Below are 13,734 nucleotides of genomic sequence, written 5' to 3'. Positions count from 1 at the left end.
GACAGCACAGGAAGGGGAAATGTCGAAGATCCGCAAAAAAGTCATGAAAAAAGCGGCTGCAAGTACGTCGGGGAGTGGAAAGGTCACCGCGGGGTCAGTAAAGAAAATGGAGGCTGGAGCAACAGGGGAGGCCGCATTGCTTACGGCTGAAGAAATAGCTACGGTGATGGCCGTGGAAGTCGAAAGGCAGTTTACACAACACATGGAGGCAAGGAGGAAGGATATGGGGGCGGTTTTGAAAGTGCTGGTGGAGGAGGTAATTACCCCGGTGAGGACGGCGGTGGGAACGCAGTGGCGTAGGTGCGGAAACAAGGCGAGGCGCTGAAGGAAGTGGAAGAGACATTACTGCAGCACAGTGATCAACTTACCTCGATGGGGAAGGAGATGCGGAAGGTGATAGAGATTAACAAGGATCTGCAAGACAAAATAGAAGACCTGGAAAATAGATCCAGGCAACAGAATTTAAGGATTGTGGGGCTGCCCGAAGGAGTTGAAGGACCGAGGCCGACTGAGTATTTTGCCGCGATGCTGGCGAAGCTATTGGGGGAGGGGGAGGATCCCTCCCGATATGAGCTGGATCGGGGTCATCAGTTGTGGAGGCCTGTACCAAAGGCGAGTGAGCCGCCAACGGTAGTGACTCTGTGCTTCCGTAGGTACAGTGTGAAGGAGAAGGTCCTGCGCTGGGCTAAGCAGAAGCGGGTGGTGCAGTGGGCTGGAGCTGGTATGCGCGTATACCAGGACTTTACGGTGGTGCTGGCGAGGAGGCGGGCTGCCTTCAACCGGGTGAAGAGGGCACTGTACATTAGCACGGTGCAGTGCGGCATTGCATATCCAGCGAATCTCAGGGTGACCTACAAGTTCAAGGACTGTTATTTCGGGACGGCGGAAGCAGCGGAGGAGTTTGCGAAGGTAGAAGGACTGTGGCAGAATTGAGAAATGGCCATGTACCGATGTAGCCTCATGGCTGTATTTTTTCTTTTTTTTCACTGCGTGCTGGTGTATGGGCTATAGGAGCCAACGTTGTATATATTTGGACAAGGGAAGAAATAGGACTTTCAGTCGTAATGAGGGTTCTTGGGGTGTGGGTGTGTATGCAGGGTTTGTGTGCTAAAGCGGACTTCTGGGTTTTTCCTGGGGCCGGGCACGGAGGCCTCCACGCTGGCTGGTTTAAGCCAGCCAGTGAACGGGGGTGAGGTGGGGGGAGGGGCTGCGGCCATCGGAGCCTGGCAGAATAGGGTCAGAGGAGTCTAGCCGGGGTGGAAATTTGGGGGGAAGAAACCAAGGTTGGGAGGAGGATTTTTACAAGAAGTGGAGGGGAGGAGTTGGGGAGGGGGGGGCATTTACAACTCTTCGGTGTTATTTGTCTCTTTCGGAGGTTGGATGGCATTGGTGGTGGGAGGATGGGATCGTTGTTGATGTTAAGGATATTGACTTTGTATCTGTTACCGTTTACTGCTTGTTGGTGAGGTGTACATTTTGAAGGAAAATGTGAAAATGGAGAAAACATTTATAAAAAAAAAGAAAAAAAGGATAATAAAGGCAGTTTTACGGGATTTATATTTGATTTCGCAAACATTAGAAATGAGGTAAAATTTTAAGTGAGATTAATTTAATGTTTCTGTGCCTAAGAAGGTAAAACCTATAGTTAGATTCATGCCGGACAAAGGTGTTTTTATGTGCGGCGGTTAGTTTCAATTCCAACTGTGATTCTGTTCTTCTTAAAGAGAGCAACGACATGAACAGTAAATAAACCAGCAGTGGTTGCATAGCAACTGGAGCCTTGTAAGGTAGCAAGTTTTTAAATTTTAGTTTAGCGAATTAGTTGGAGATGCGTAGTGAGAGATAAGGTAGCTCTCAAATACTGCTGGAAGCAGAAGGCTAAAGAAGGAACATCTCTGTCTTGCTAGAAGAAAAACCATACTATGGGATAATGGTTAAGAAAATAGATGCCAGAAACATGGGCGGCCTTCTCCGACCCCCCCCGCCAGGTGGGAGAATTGGCGGGGTGGGGGGGAGGCGCGGCGGAATCCCGCCCCGCCGCCGGTTGCCAAATTCTCTGGCGGCGGTTTTCGAGTGGCGGAGGGGATCACGCCACGCCGGTCGGGGGCCGTTGGCAGTGCCCCCCCCCCGGCAATTCACTGATGGGTCAAGTGCCCCCCCCCCCCCCCCGCCGTTTCCGGCCAGTCCCGCCGCCGTGAAATAGACAAGGTCCATACTGGCGGGACCTGGCTTGGAGGGCGGCTTGCAAAGTCCTTGGGGGCGCACGGGGGTAACCGGCTGCGGGGGGGGGGGGGAAAGCACGGTGGCCTGGCCCGCGATCGGGGCTCACCAATCTGCACGCGGGCCTGTGCCGGGGGGCACTCCTTCCCTCCACGCCTGCCTGTGTAAGGCTCCGCGATGGCCGGCGCGGTGAAGAAACCCACTGCGCATGCACAGGAAACACGCCAGCGGTACTGCGCATGTGGTAGAACACGCTGGCGCTCCTGCGTATGCACCAACTCACGCCAGCCGGCAGAGGCCCTTTGGCGCCAACCCCTCCAGCGCCGGCCTAGCCCCCGGAAGTGCGGAGGATTCAGTAACTTCTGGGCGGCCCGATGCCGGAGTGGTTCACGCCGCTCTTCGGCGCCGGTACGGGCCGCCCCGCCGATTCCGGGAGAATCCCGGCCCATATGTGCAGACAAAAGAAATCGTAAAGGGAGTGATGTATATCTTGGGACTGGATTTGTTGCTAAAAGTGGAGCGGAAGCTTTGTTTAAAAGAGTCATTTGTAAAACCCGGATTGGATTTCAAATGCAAACTGCCAAGGAAAAGCATTATTATGAGAGAAGATTTTAAAGCATGTTTTTGGAGCGGATGTTGGAAACACTCACGTGACAATCATCTGGGGGGATTCGGAGGAGAAATCCACAGACACTAACTTAGGTTCAGTTGAGTGACTTTTTGACCACAGCCAATCTGTGTGCTTAAGGGGACTTTGTGTTACTGGGATTATTGTAGTTTAAGATATACTTTGTAATCCGTGTTACTCTTAAAATGTGTGTATTTGTTAAGCTAAGGGGGGATTTTTTTTTCTTTCTTATAAATTTAGAGCACCCAATTATGTTTTTACAATTAAGGGGTAATTTAGCGAGGCCAATCCACCTTCCCTGCACATCTTGGGTTGTGTGGGTGAAACCCAAGCAGACACGGGGAGAATGTGTAAACTCCACACGGACAGTGACCCAGGGCCGTGATGCGAACCCGGGTCCTCACTGCCGTAAGCAGCAGTGCGAACCACTGTGCCACCATGCTGCCAGAACTAAGGGGGGATTAAATGAGTATTGTATAATATTGCAACTTTTCATGTTTAATATTTTTTTTCTTGTTGTCAAAACTAATTAGCAGTTCCGTTACTCGGTTCCTCCATGTTTTATTTTGAAAAAGTAAAAATTATGGTGCGGTATTCTCCGTTTCCCGATGCCTATTTCGTAATCAGCGATCGGGCGGAGAATCCATTTTTACGATCGAATCGGGGGTGGCGCCTGTTTTACACAGGTTGCCTATGTTCTGCCCCCTCCAAAACAACGGGATCGTGGCGCGCGCTGCTCGTTGTCGGGATGATCTCAGGACGTCACTGGAGGCCCTCCCCCGATGGTCCAAGTTCCCGACCCGCGGTCAACATGTGGTCTCAGCGGTCAGGAACCCAGCATGGCGGCTGCAGACTGTGTCCAGCGCCACCACAGTCAGGCGGGAGCCGTGCTGCTGGCCGGGGAGGCTTCGGCGATGGCTGGGGGACTGGTGGGGGGTGGCCAGGGGGTGTGCAGAGGGGCACTATCTGGCAGGTCGGGTCCACGCATGTCCTGCGCCATTTGTATGGCACAACTGCAGGTCGACGCCGTGCGCAAGCGCGGCCACAGACCGGGCAATTCTCCAGCAGTTTATTTCATGGAGGCCAGGGGTTTTATGTGGCACGGCTGCTAGCCCCTCACTGGTCAGAGGATTGGTGCTGGAGCTGCCGATTTACCACGTAAAATGCTACGGATCCTCCAGACATAGCCTCAAAATCGGAGAATCCAGCCCGTGGTCTTTTTTGCCATTCGGTGATCTTCCCTTACAGTTTTGACGCCAACTGAGATCATAACAGTTAGATTTTCGAAAGTAATAAGAAACTGTGTCATGTAAGAATTGAAAGGCACAAAGATTTTCACTGCTGCTTCGAATGGTGTGGATGAGCTGAAGTTGTAGTGCCTTCAGTCACTACGTAATGAAAGAACTGGAAATCATAAGTTTGTAAAACAGGAATCTGAATAAAGAGTGGCATTGTTAGCACAAAAAAAAACTTTGATGATGAGTGCAGAAGATGATTAACATGAAAGAACTGACTGGGTTAAGAAGCAGCAATTAAAAAATCCTCTAAATTAATAGAACAAAGAGTAAGATTTGCCATCAACTTTGGCAGAAATGGTGTTTTCAAAAGAAACATCCATCCATGTACATAATTTGGTAGGAGGTCATACAAGGGCAGCATGTTTAGAAGTACATTACCAGACCCTGGAGAAATCTTTGGCACAACCAACAGATGATTCAGCAAACTGTTGAAGTGCAGAGTCCAGAAGTGTGGAACAACCAACATTCCAACAATGGAACAACCATACCAAATCTATATTGGTGATCAGAAGTTACGCCATGATTTTCAAGGTAACAAACAATTTGAAAGCAGTTTATGCGATCTTAGAAAATACACATTTGATTAAGGAATATTTCAATACTTTTCTATTTGACAAAACGCTCCAAAGGATTATTGTAGTCTTTTAAACTGTACCGCGCATGTTTTGGCTTCAAGCAACAAATTTCACTGCTATAGCAAAGCCTCGACCTGATTCACGACTAATTTAACATTTAGATGCTCAATAGTCTAAAAAGGTTTAAAGTAAAAGCTTTGAAACTGTTTTAGTACCATTACCTCTTCAAATAGTAAAACCCATATTCATGTTCTGTTAAAAACATCATGGTCCTGAGGCATGTAAGTACTGTGGTATAAGTGGTCTCTTTGTTAGCTAGTGCTTGCAAGAAACTGTCACATATTTGTGACAGAAGTTCTCCATTTGGCAGGGAATTGGATAGCTGCTCCAAGTCAGAACCAGGTCCCTCACTTGAGTTAGTCAAGATCAACGAATTGTCCTGCAAGGGTGAAAAGGAACCAATAATGAGAATACCATATACTAATCTTTGTTTCACGTTGCATTGTGGAACATAATTTATCATGTCTCATTGAGCGAAAAGCAATTACTAATCATTCTCATTGGTGGGTAAACTAACAACTACAACTTACAAAGTAATTAAATTTATGTTATTAAAATCCTATTTTTGTCTCAAAAGTAGAACTAGACTTCAATGTTTTTTGTTGTGTAGGAACCAGCATTCAAAAACAGGGAGGACTGGAACACGATCAAAAGATTAGCAACTGGCCAAAGATAAAACTGGATTCATCAATCAAGTGAGTCTTCTCCAAGCAGAACATCTTCTTATTGGATTTGCACAACTAATAATTTATGAACAATTTTATATTTTACGAAACAGAATGGTGGGGAAATGGAGATGGTTTTCTTCTTTCACCTTCCCTCCAGGATTAACATTCTGCTTCAATGCAGATCTATAAATTTGACAAGGAGGCAGAGTTGTCTTAAAGCTTGCTGTCCGATTAGTGAAATAATTTCATGTAATCCATTTGAAAACCAATAGAAAGAACTCTTTAGTTTATTTACAACGGTCTTTCAGCAATTTATGAATTTGTATTTATACAAATGAGTGGACATTCTCAATGCTATTCTCATACAAGTTCTTTCTCACACTACAAATTCTTCTAAAATACTGCATATATTCAAAAAGATGACCATTTACAAGCTACATGCAGTAAAATTACTTCAGACGGAATGGGAAGAGCTAGATAACCAGGATTTCTTTAGTCTTTGCTTGAATTTTGTGTTCATAAAGATGAGCGATGATCCAGCTGGGAGAGAATATTTTTCAGGTACTCAGTGTCAGGATCAAGGAATCGCAGGCCAGTTGCAGTGTAAAATTTCCTCTACTCTGACCCCAAATTGTGCTTCTATCCGACATTAGAAAAGAATCTCAGTGCAATATTTTTCTACTTTCCTTACAAAGCATCTTGTGGTTTCTTAATGATTGCTAGTTGGGGATAAATTAGGAGCAGCTTTATGCTTGGGGCCCAAATCAGTACAATTCAGTACTCTTACAGCAAGATGAAAGCGGAGACATGGATATCATCAGTCTGGGCAGAGCTGGAGTAAAGTCAGGTACAAAAGAAAAAAAGGGCAGTGGTTAACCAAAAATGCCCAGTTTCTTTATATTGGAGTTTTCAACCAGTGCAAATCAGGAAAATTCAACTCAATTTCATGTTAAGTTCAATTTAACTTTCCGATTGTCTTTCACTATATTGAAAACAGCCCACTGATCCTGCTGCAGGGTTACAGGGCCATATCAGTTATAAGACCATAAAACATAGGAGCAGAATTAGGCCACTCGGTCCATCAAGTCTGCTCCACCATTCAATCATGGCTGATATTTTCAGATATATTAAAGATAACTGTTCAGCCTTACTTTATGCTGAGAACAGAAACTCAGCTAGCTTCATGTATAAACATTCTATTTTCACAGCACAACAATAAATGCTGTTAAAACAAAAGCTCTATGGAAAATTCATTGAAACTTGGCATTATGTGTTCCCCTGTACCAGAACAGAGTGCATGTTGCTATATATTGTTGAAAATAACAATTAATTAACATTTTTATTGGAAAATATTACTATTTTTTCCTGCAGCTATTCTCGAGATGTCACTATGCTTGGAGAACTAGCGTGAGAAGATTAATCCACACTTGTTTTCACTAGATTAAAACTGATACAGATCAATAAACCTAAGTTGGCATTTGAAATTCACTTCTAAAATAATATTCTTGATTTGTAGACCCTCTGCTTTATCAGAATAGTTGTGTCCATTTACAGAACTGCGGTTTCAAACCAATGTGTTCGCAAAATAAACTGTATACGTCGAGATGGCCTTGACATCTATCATTATGAAGCGCTTCGCAAGGTTGGTCATGAGACACATCAACTCCATACTCCTAGACTGCCTTGAACCACTGCAATTCGCATACCGCCACAACCGGTCCACAGCAGAAGCCTCTCAATGGCCCTACATTCAACCCTGGAGCATCTCGACAACAAAGATTCCTACGTCAGACTCTTATTCATTGGCTACAGCTCTGCCTTCAACACCATAATCCCAGCCACGCTCACATCATAACTCAGAAACCTAGGATTTGGCTCCTCCCTCTGCAACTGGATCCTTGACTTCCTGGGCTATAGACCACAATCAGTGAGGAGAAACAACACCTCCTCCATGATAGTCCTCAATACCGGGGCCCCGCAAGGCTGCGTACATAGCCCCTTACTATACTCTCTATGCACACGAGATTGGATGGCTCCAAATCCATCTACAATTTTGCTGATGACACCACCGTAGTGGATCGTATCTCGAACAACGATGAGTCAGAATACAGGAGGGTAGAGGACCTAGTGACGTGGTGTAAAGACAACAATCTCTCCCTCAATGTCAGCAAAACTATGTCAACTATGTCATTGACTTCAGGAAGTGAAGTATTGTACACAGCCCCTGTCTGCATCAATGGTGCTGAGGTGGAGATGGTTGACAGCTTCAAATTTCTAGGTGTGCACATCACCAGCAATCTGTCCTGGTCCACTCACATTGATGCTACAACCAAGAAAGCACAACAGCATCTACACTACTTCAGGAAACTAAGGAAATTTGGCATGTCACAGTGACTCTTACCAATTTTTACAGATGCACCATAGAAAGTATCCTATCTGGTTGCATCACAGCCTGGTATGGCAACTACTTGGCCCAAGACCGTAAGAAACTACGGAGAGTTGTGAACACAGCCCAGTCCATCACGCAAAACCGCGTCCCATCCATTGACTCCGTCTACACCTCCTGCTGCCTTGGGAAAGTGAGCAGCATAATCAAAGACCTCTTCCACCTGCGTTCTTCTCTCTTCCAACCTCTTCATTCAGGCAGGAGATACAAAAGTCTGAGAACATGCACTAAAAAGGTTCAAAAACAGCTTCTTCTCCGCTGTTACCAGACTCCCGAATGATCCTCTTATGGACTGGACTGATCTCGCCACACAGTGCTACCCTTTGTATGCTTCACTCGATGTCTGTGTCAATGTATTTACATTGTGTATTCTCCATGTCCGATATACTTTCATGCATGGAACGATCTGTCTGGACTGTACGCAGAACAATACTTTTCACTGTGCCTTAGTACGCGGGACAATAAATCAAATCAAATCTAGTGTTTACATTTGGGGATTCTTTATCTTGCAAAATGCAGGCCAGAAATATTTTGTCCACTTCACCAGACTGAGTTTGCCCATTTCAATAAAGCTGCTCTTAAGAATAACACCCAGATTATTTGAAATATAAAATTATGTGTGAAATAAAGAGTACCAAGTTTAATTAACAGAAGAAGTGAGCTCATTTTTCAGATTTCACTTTTTAAACTCTCTCTCCTTTATTCTACTCAGGGGATTCAATGAAGAATGCAGAATATAAAAGTCTGTTTACAAGAATGTGTGTCTGGTATTTGATTCTGTCAGCAGTTGGGAATATTGTCTTGTCACTGTCACAGGCTCAGCAATGTGAAGGCAAAGATCTGTATTTGTTTCAAGGCAACTGAGTTACTTTGTTAACATTGAGAGGAGGGTTTTGTTTCTGTAAATGTACAAGATTAATCAAAAAATTAGATGAGACAAAGGTTACCTTTTTAAATAAAAAGCAATACCTGGTCACAGAGGGACTGCACAAAAGAAGCAACATATTCAGCACAATGTTGATGATGTACATTGTCGACCACTGTTTGTAGCAATTCCAGCATCACCTGAAATACCTCCGCAAATCTTTCATCACCTTTGCTGGTTCCACTTAAAAGATGCAAAAGGGCAGCCTTGCAAGCTCCATGTGAAGCTAAAGAATCCAACAGTGCAAGCAGACGTGATGTCTGGGCAGTGAAGAGCCTCTCTTTCCCTTCTAAAGGACTGTGAGATAGAAATTATTTGAATGATGCAACAATTAATTTCTTATTTGAATAAAAAAAAGGCTTCCTGTTCACACAAATAGAATCATTTAAAATTAAATTTCTTACATGTTATATTTCATCTTCCAAATCAAACTTGATTGTTGTAAAAGAAAGCTAATACAATAAAAATGTTTTTAGCAACTCCCATAAAACAAAGCCTGAAAACTGGCAGCACTATAAACAGGTAAAATAGCCCAGAGCACAAAATAATTATTACCTGCTCAATTCTTCTACAATCAGATCCAATACTGTTCTGAGGATAAGGAGAGCTGTGGGAGAAGCCAGATCACACAGTTGTACGCACACACGCCTGAGTATCTGTTGCAGGGGTTGGCAGGTGGATCCAAAGGTGGAACGCACTATTTCTTGCAGAAACCTTGCTTGCATTTGAAGGTGAATGCTCCACAGTTTTCGGGTGTTCAGTGCAATAGCTATACCTTCTGCTGAAATTGGCTGTCAAACAATGCAATATTTATGTGGTCATACATAGCATATAATAATATTGGTTACACTTGCAATGATACACCTATAAGGGCAGCACAGTAGCACAAGTAGGGCAGCACGGTAGCACAAGTGGATAGCACTGTGGCTTCACAGCACCAGGGTCCCAGGTTCGATTCCCCGCTGGGTCACTGTCTGTGCGGAGTCTGCACGTTCTCCCCATGTCTGCGTGGGTTTCCTCCGGGTGCTCCGGTTTCCTCCCACAGTCTAAAGATGTGCAGGCTAGGTGGATTGGCCATGATAAATTGCCCTTAGTGCCCAAAAAGCTTAGGCGGGGTTATTGGGTTACGGGGATAGGGTGGAAGTGAGGGCTTAAGTGGGTCGGTGCAGACTCGATGGGCCAAATGGCCTCCTTCTGCACTGTATGTTCTATGTTCGTGTTCTACGTTCTAAGTGATAGTATATCCTAAAGGTGCAGTCACCTTCATAACAGCTTTAGAAATTAACAAATATTTGTTTACGGACATTTATCACACATCTGGTCACTTTTATGATTAGAGTGCAAAATATGCCTCATCAATGAAACATTGTAGCTAATGTTACCCTTGCAATTACATTTTTAAAGAGCAGTTGAAATCTCATTTTACACAGTCTCATGAGCCAAACGTTCTTGGGTGACAGTTATAATTCTATTTTCTGCTAAAGTTATTCTTGGAAAATAAGGTTCCTCCTGTGGCCTAGTGGTATAGTCCACTGAACTGGTAAACCACAAACCTAGAACAATGCTCTGGGGTTCTCAGCTCGAATCCCACCAAAGTAAATGGTAAACATTGTCCTGTGTCCCGGCCTGGGTGAGCTGAAAAATTCAGCACATTGTTAGACTGGAGGAGGTTCCAAAGTAAAAGCTTGGCACGGTTATAGAGGCATTTGAAAATAAGATTGAAAATGTTAAACTTGAGACTTTGCAGGACCCACAGCCAATGTAGGTCAGTGAGAACAATGTTAATTGCATATCAATTGTGGTTAACTATGTGCAGATGGAGGGCACTGATTTAGCTGTGACTTGAGCACATATAAAGAGACACTTATTGACACTGTGGTGTGGTCGGGTTTGGAGGAATATATTCGGAAGGTTTCACTTTGGAAATAAAGCTAAACTAAGTATAGATTGACTCTGGTTTCGTCTCTCACCAACTGTATCACTCACAATATTGGATTTGGCACAAGTTTGAATACAAGCATCAAGTGTTTCTTTATGTGTTTACGTTTATCAGGGTGGAAGATGAGCAGCTATCCAGGTATTTGTTTAAAACATCAAAATAACACAAACACAGTCCCCGCCATTTATAGTGGGCATATTGGCGTCAAAGTGATATTTTTGACAACCAAATATGGTGGATATTGTAAACCAAGGACCTTTTGATTCGATACTCATCTCCTTCCAAAGCCTGAGCAAGAATGGTCTTCAAACTCCTGGAGTAATGCAGCTTCCCCTGCAAAGATGTTGGCAAAAAGAGATGCAGCCAATCTAGAAATCTTGGGGTTCAGTTGTGGGGGAGGGGGCACAAACTGTGTGTCTGAGTACAAGCAGTTCCAATTATGTAGTCATCTTGATTGAGCAGTCATTTTCCTTTCTTGCCCTCAAATAATGAATTTGTGAAAGGTTTACCAAGAACTCTGGAAGGACTTAAAATGTACTTACATTAATATCAGAAATTAATAATTAAGATTCATGAATTACCAGGAATGAATGGTTATAGTTATGACAAAAAGCTTGAATGTGCAGGGATTTTTCAACTTCAATGGAGCCAATTAAAGGCAGGAGAACCTAAAAAAGATTTTAACAATTTTTTAAAATAAAAAAAAGTTTCCATGAGCAATAATTGAAGAACACACTGATGAAATGGTTTTTGAAACAGTGTCTGGCTAGAACAGAAACCAGGACAAGTTTTCTGGAGGAGTTTCTTAATTGGGTTTTTTTCGGTGACATTGGACTTCTGACAAATGAGCCTGTGCCTTTGTTTGCTAAGGAAATAGAAGCTAATTGGGTTTCAGCCTGTGGTCAGAACCAAGTACTATCAGAAGTTCTGTTTAGCAGAAAGAATAGACACAGGGATGCTAAGTGAAGCAGTGTGTGAGCTAGTTGAAATGAATGAGACATAAAAGACTCTGCGAGTCATCCATGCATGCTAAAAAGTTGGGTGTTTTTTTAAAAAATAAATTTAAATTAAGGGGCAATTTATTGGGGCCAATCCACCTACACTGCACATCTTGGGATTGTGGGAGCGAGTAATGTCCACATCGCATGAATAAATAGGAAGAAAAAACATTTCACTAGGAGAACGAGGGGCGCAGTTAGAAAACGGTTTTCACATAAATGGTTATTAGAACATGTAACACTTCATCAAAGTGACTATGGAGCCAGACTATGCTGGATGAAGAAGCAGAGAGCTAACTGAAGCAGAAGGTTTAGACAGATGCTATCCCTTGGTAAGACACCCTGGAAACTTTGTTACAGCTATTAACGTTTGATTTGAACTTTCAAGTATCACCTTAGAATACAAAATTTTAAAAGGCTTATAAAAACACTACTGCAACTAATTCTAAAATATCCAATTTAACAAGATCCAATTCAACTAGCCTTTCAATCAAGATATCATTGCTTTCAACATTTTGGTTCAGGTAAGAGAAAAATCCCTGAACTCTGTTGAATACACCGTTGTTCATCAGCAATGATAGAGGTGCTGTGGACCAAAGTCCAGAAACAGGTCATCATGTTTCTACACCAAGCAGCAGTAGTAAAATAATGAAATGAAATGAAAAATGAAAATCGCTTATTGTCACAAGTAGGCTTCAAATGAAGTTACTGTGAAAAGCCCCTAGTCGCCACATTCCTGCGCCTGTTCGGGGAGGCTGTTATGGGAATCGAACCATGCTGCTGGCCTGCTTGGTCTGCTTTCAAGGCCAGCGATTAAGCCCTGTGCTAAACAGCCCCAATCCAATCCGATCCGAAGACCAGCTATAGTATGGTCAACTTTAAAAACGTAATTCAGTGATAACGTGTGTATTTATTGGACAAGTGTTCAATGTGAAGGTTATTATAAAATACAGACTTAAGCTGGCCAGGGATCGAATTATGGACTTGCCCAACAATCTGCCGCAGGTATTCATTGAATAAAATTACTGATAAAACAGTTTTCTGATGATTCATATCTTCTTTTTTGTCCCTGCAGAACATTTGTCAATACATATGCCCTCTAGTAATGATTTCATCACTAGATATCAACAAAGATGGGCGGCACCATGGTGCAGTGGTTAGCACTGCTGCCTATGGCGCTGAGGACCTGGGTTCGATCCTAGCCCCAGGTTGCTGTGTGTGAGGAGTTTGCACATTCTCCTCGTGTCTTCGTGGGTTTCACCCCCATAAACCAGAAAATGTGCAGGTTAGGTGGATTGGCCATGTTAAATTGCCCCTTAATTGGAAAAGATAATTGGGTACTTTAATGGGCGGCAGGGTAGCACTGTTGCTTCACAGCTCCAGGGTCCCAGGTTAGATTCCAGCTTGGGTCACTGTCTGTGTGGAGTCTGCACTTTCTCCCCGTGTCTGCGTGGGTTTCCTCCCACAAGTCCCGAAATACGAGCTATTAGGTGAATTGGACATTCTGAATTCTCCCGTGTACCCGAACAGGCATCGAAATGTGGCAACTAGGGGTTTTTCACAGTAACTTCATTGCAGTGTTAATGTAAGTCTACTTGTGACAATAAATATATATATTTTTTAAAGTAGATATCAACAAAGTAAGCTATGAAGAATGCATCATTCATTTACTCAAAACAAGTTCCTTTAAGAGACCTTCCACTGTATGATCCACTAAATTAAGATTCAAAGCCAAATATGTATTCACTCTCCAATAAATTAACAAGTATTAGATTTACAGAAGAATAAATATGTATTTGCCTTTGAGTATTGATAATACAGTAGCACACTTTAAAATTTCAGACATGGTCTCAATATTAAATTCTATAAAATTAATAAAAGGATCACCAAGAGACTGCAATTACTTTCATTTCTCTCCCTGACCACTGTGATCCTTCTTCAGTCAGAAGACAGTAACTGTCTGTTCTTCAGCTTCTG

At 43.3% G+C, this 13,734-nt stretch overlaps 1 protein-coding gene across 3 annotated transcripts in view; it reads right to left on the bottom strand.

Annotated features, from left to right (window-relative positions):
• Positions 1-13,734, bottom strand: part of virma (vir like m6A methyltransferase associated) — a 121,862-nt gene that overhangs the window by 47,792 nt on the left and 60,336 nt on the right. For all 3 annotated transcript variants that reach the window (XM_038809011.1, XM_038809013.1, XM_038809012.1), the window contains exons 14-16: positions 9,376-9,611; positions 8,865-9,117; positions 4,943-5,160 (exon numbers count right to left, since the gene is read on the bottom strand). In XM_038809011.1, the coding sequence (XP_038664939.1) occupies positions 4,943-5,160; positions 8,865-9,117; positions 9,376-9,611 (707 nt within the window). The remainder of the gene's footprint in view (positions 1-4,942; positions 5,161-8,864; positions 9,118-9,375; positions 9,612-13,734) is intronic.

Source organism: Scyliorhinus canicula, chromosome 10 (genome assembly GCF_902713615.1).
Source record: "Scyliorhinus canicula chromosome 10, sScyCan1.1, whole genome shotgun sequence".
In the NCBI taxonomy this organism is placed as follows: Eukaryota; Metazoa; Chordata; class Chondrichthyes; order Carcharhiniformes; family Scyliorhinidae; genus Scyliorhinus; species Scyliorhinus canicula.
The sequence above is the reverse complement of the archived record's forward strand: the minus strand, read 5'-3'. Positions and strand labels throughout refer to the sequence as shown.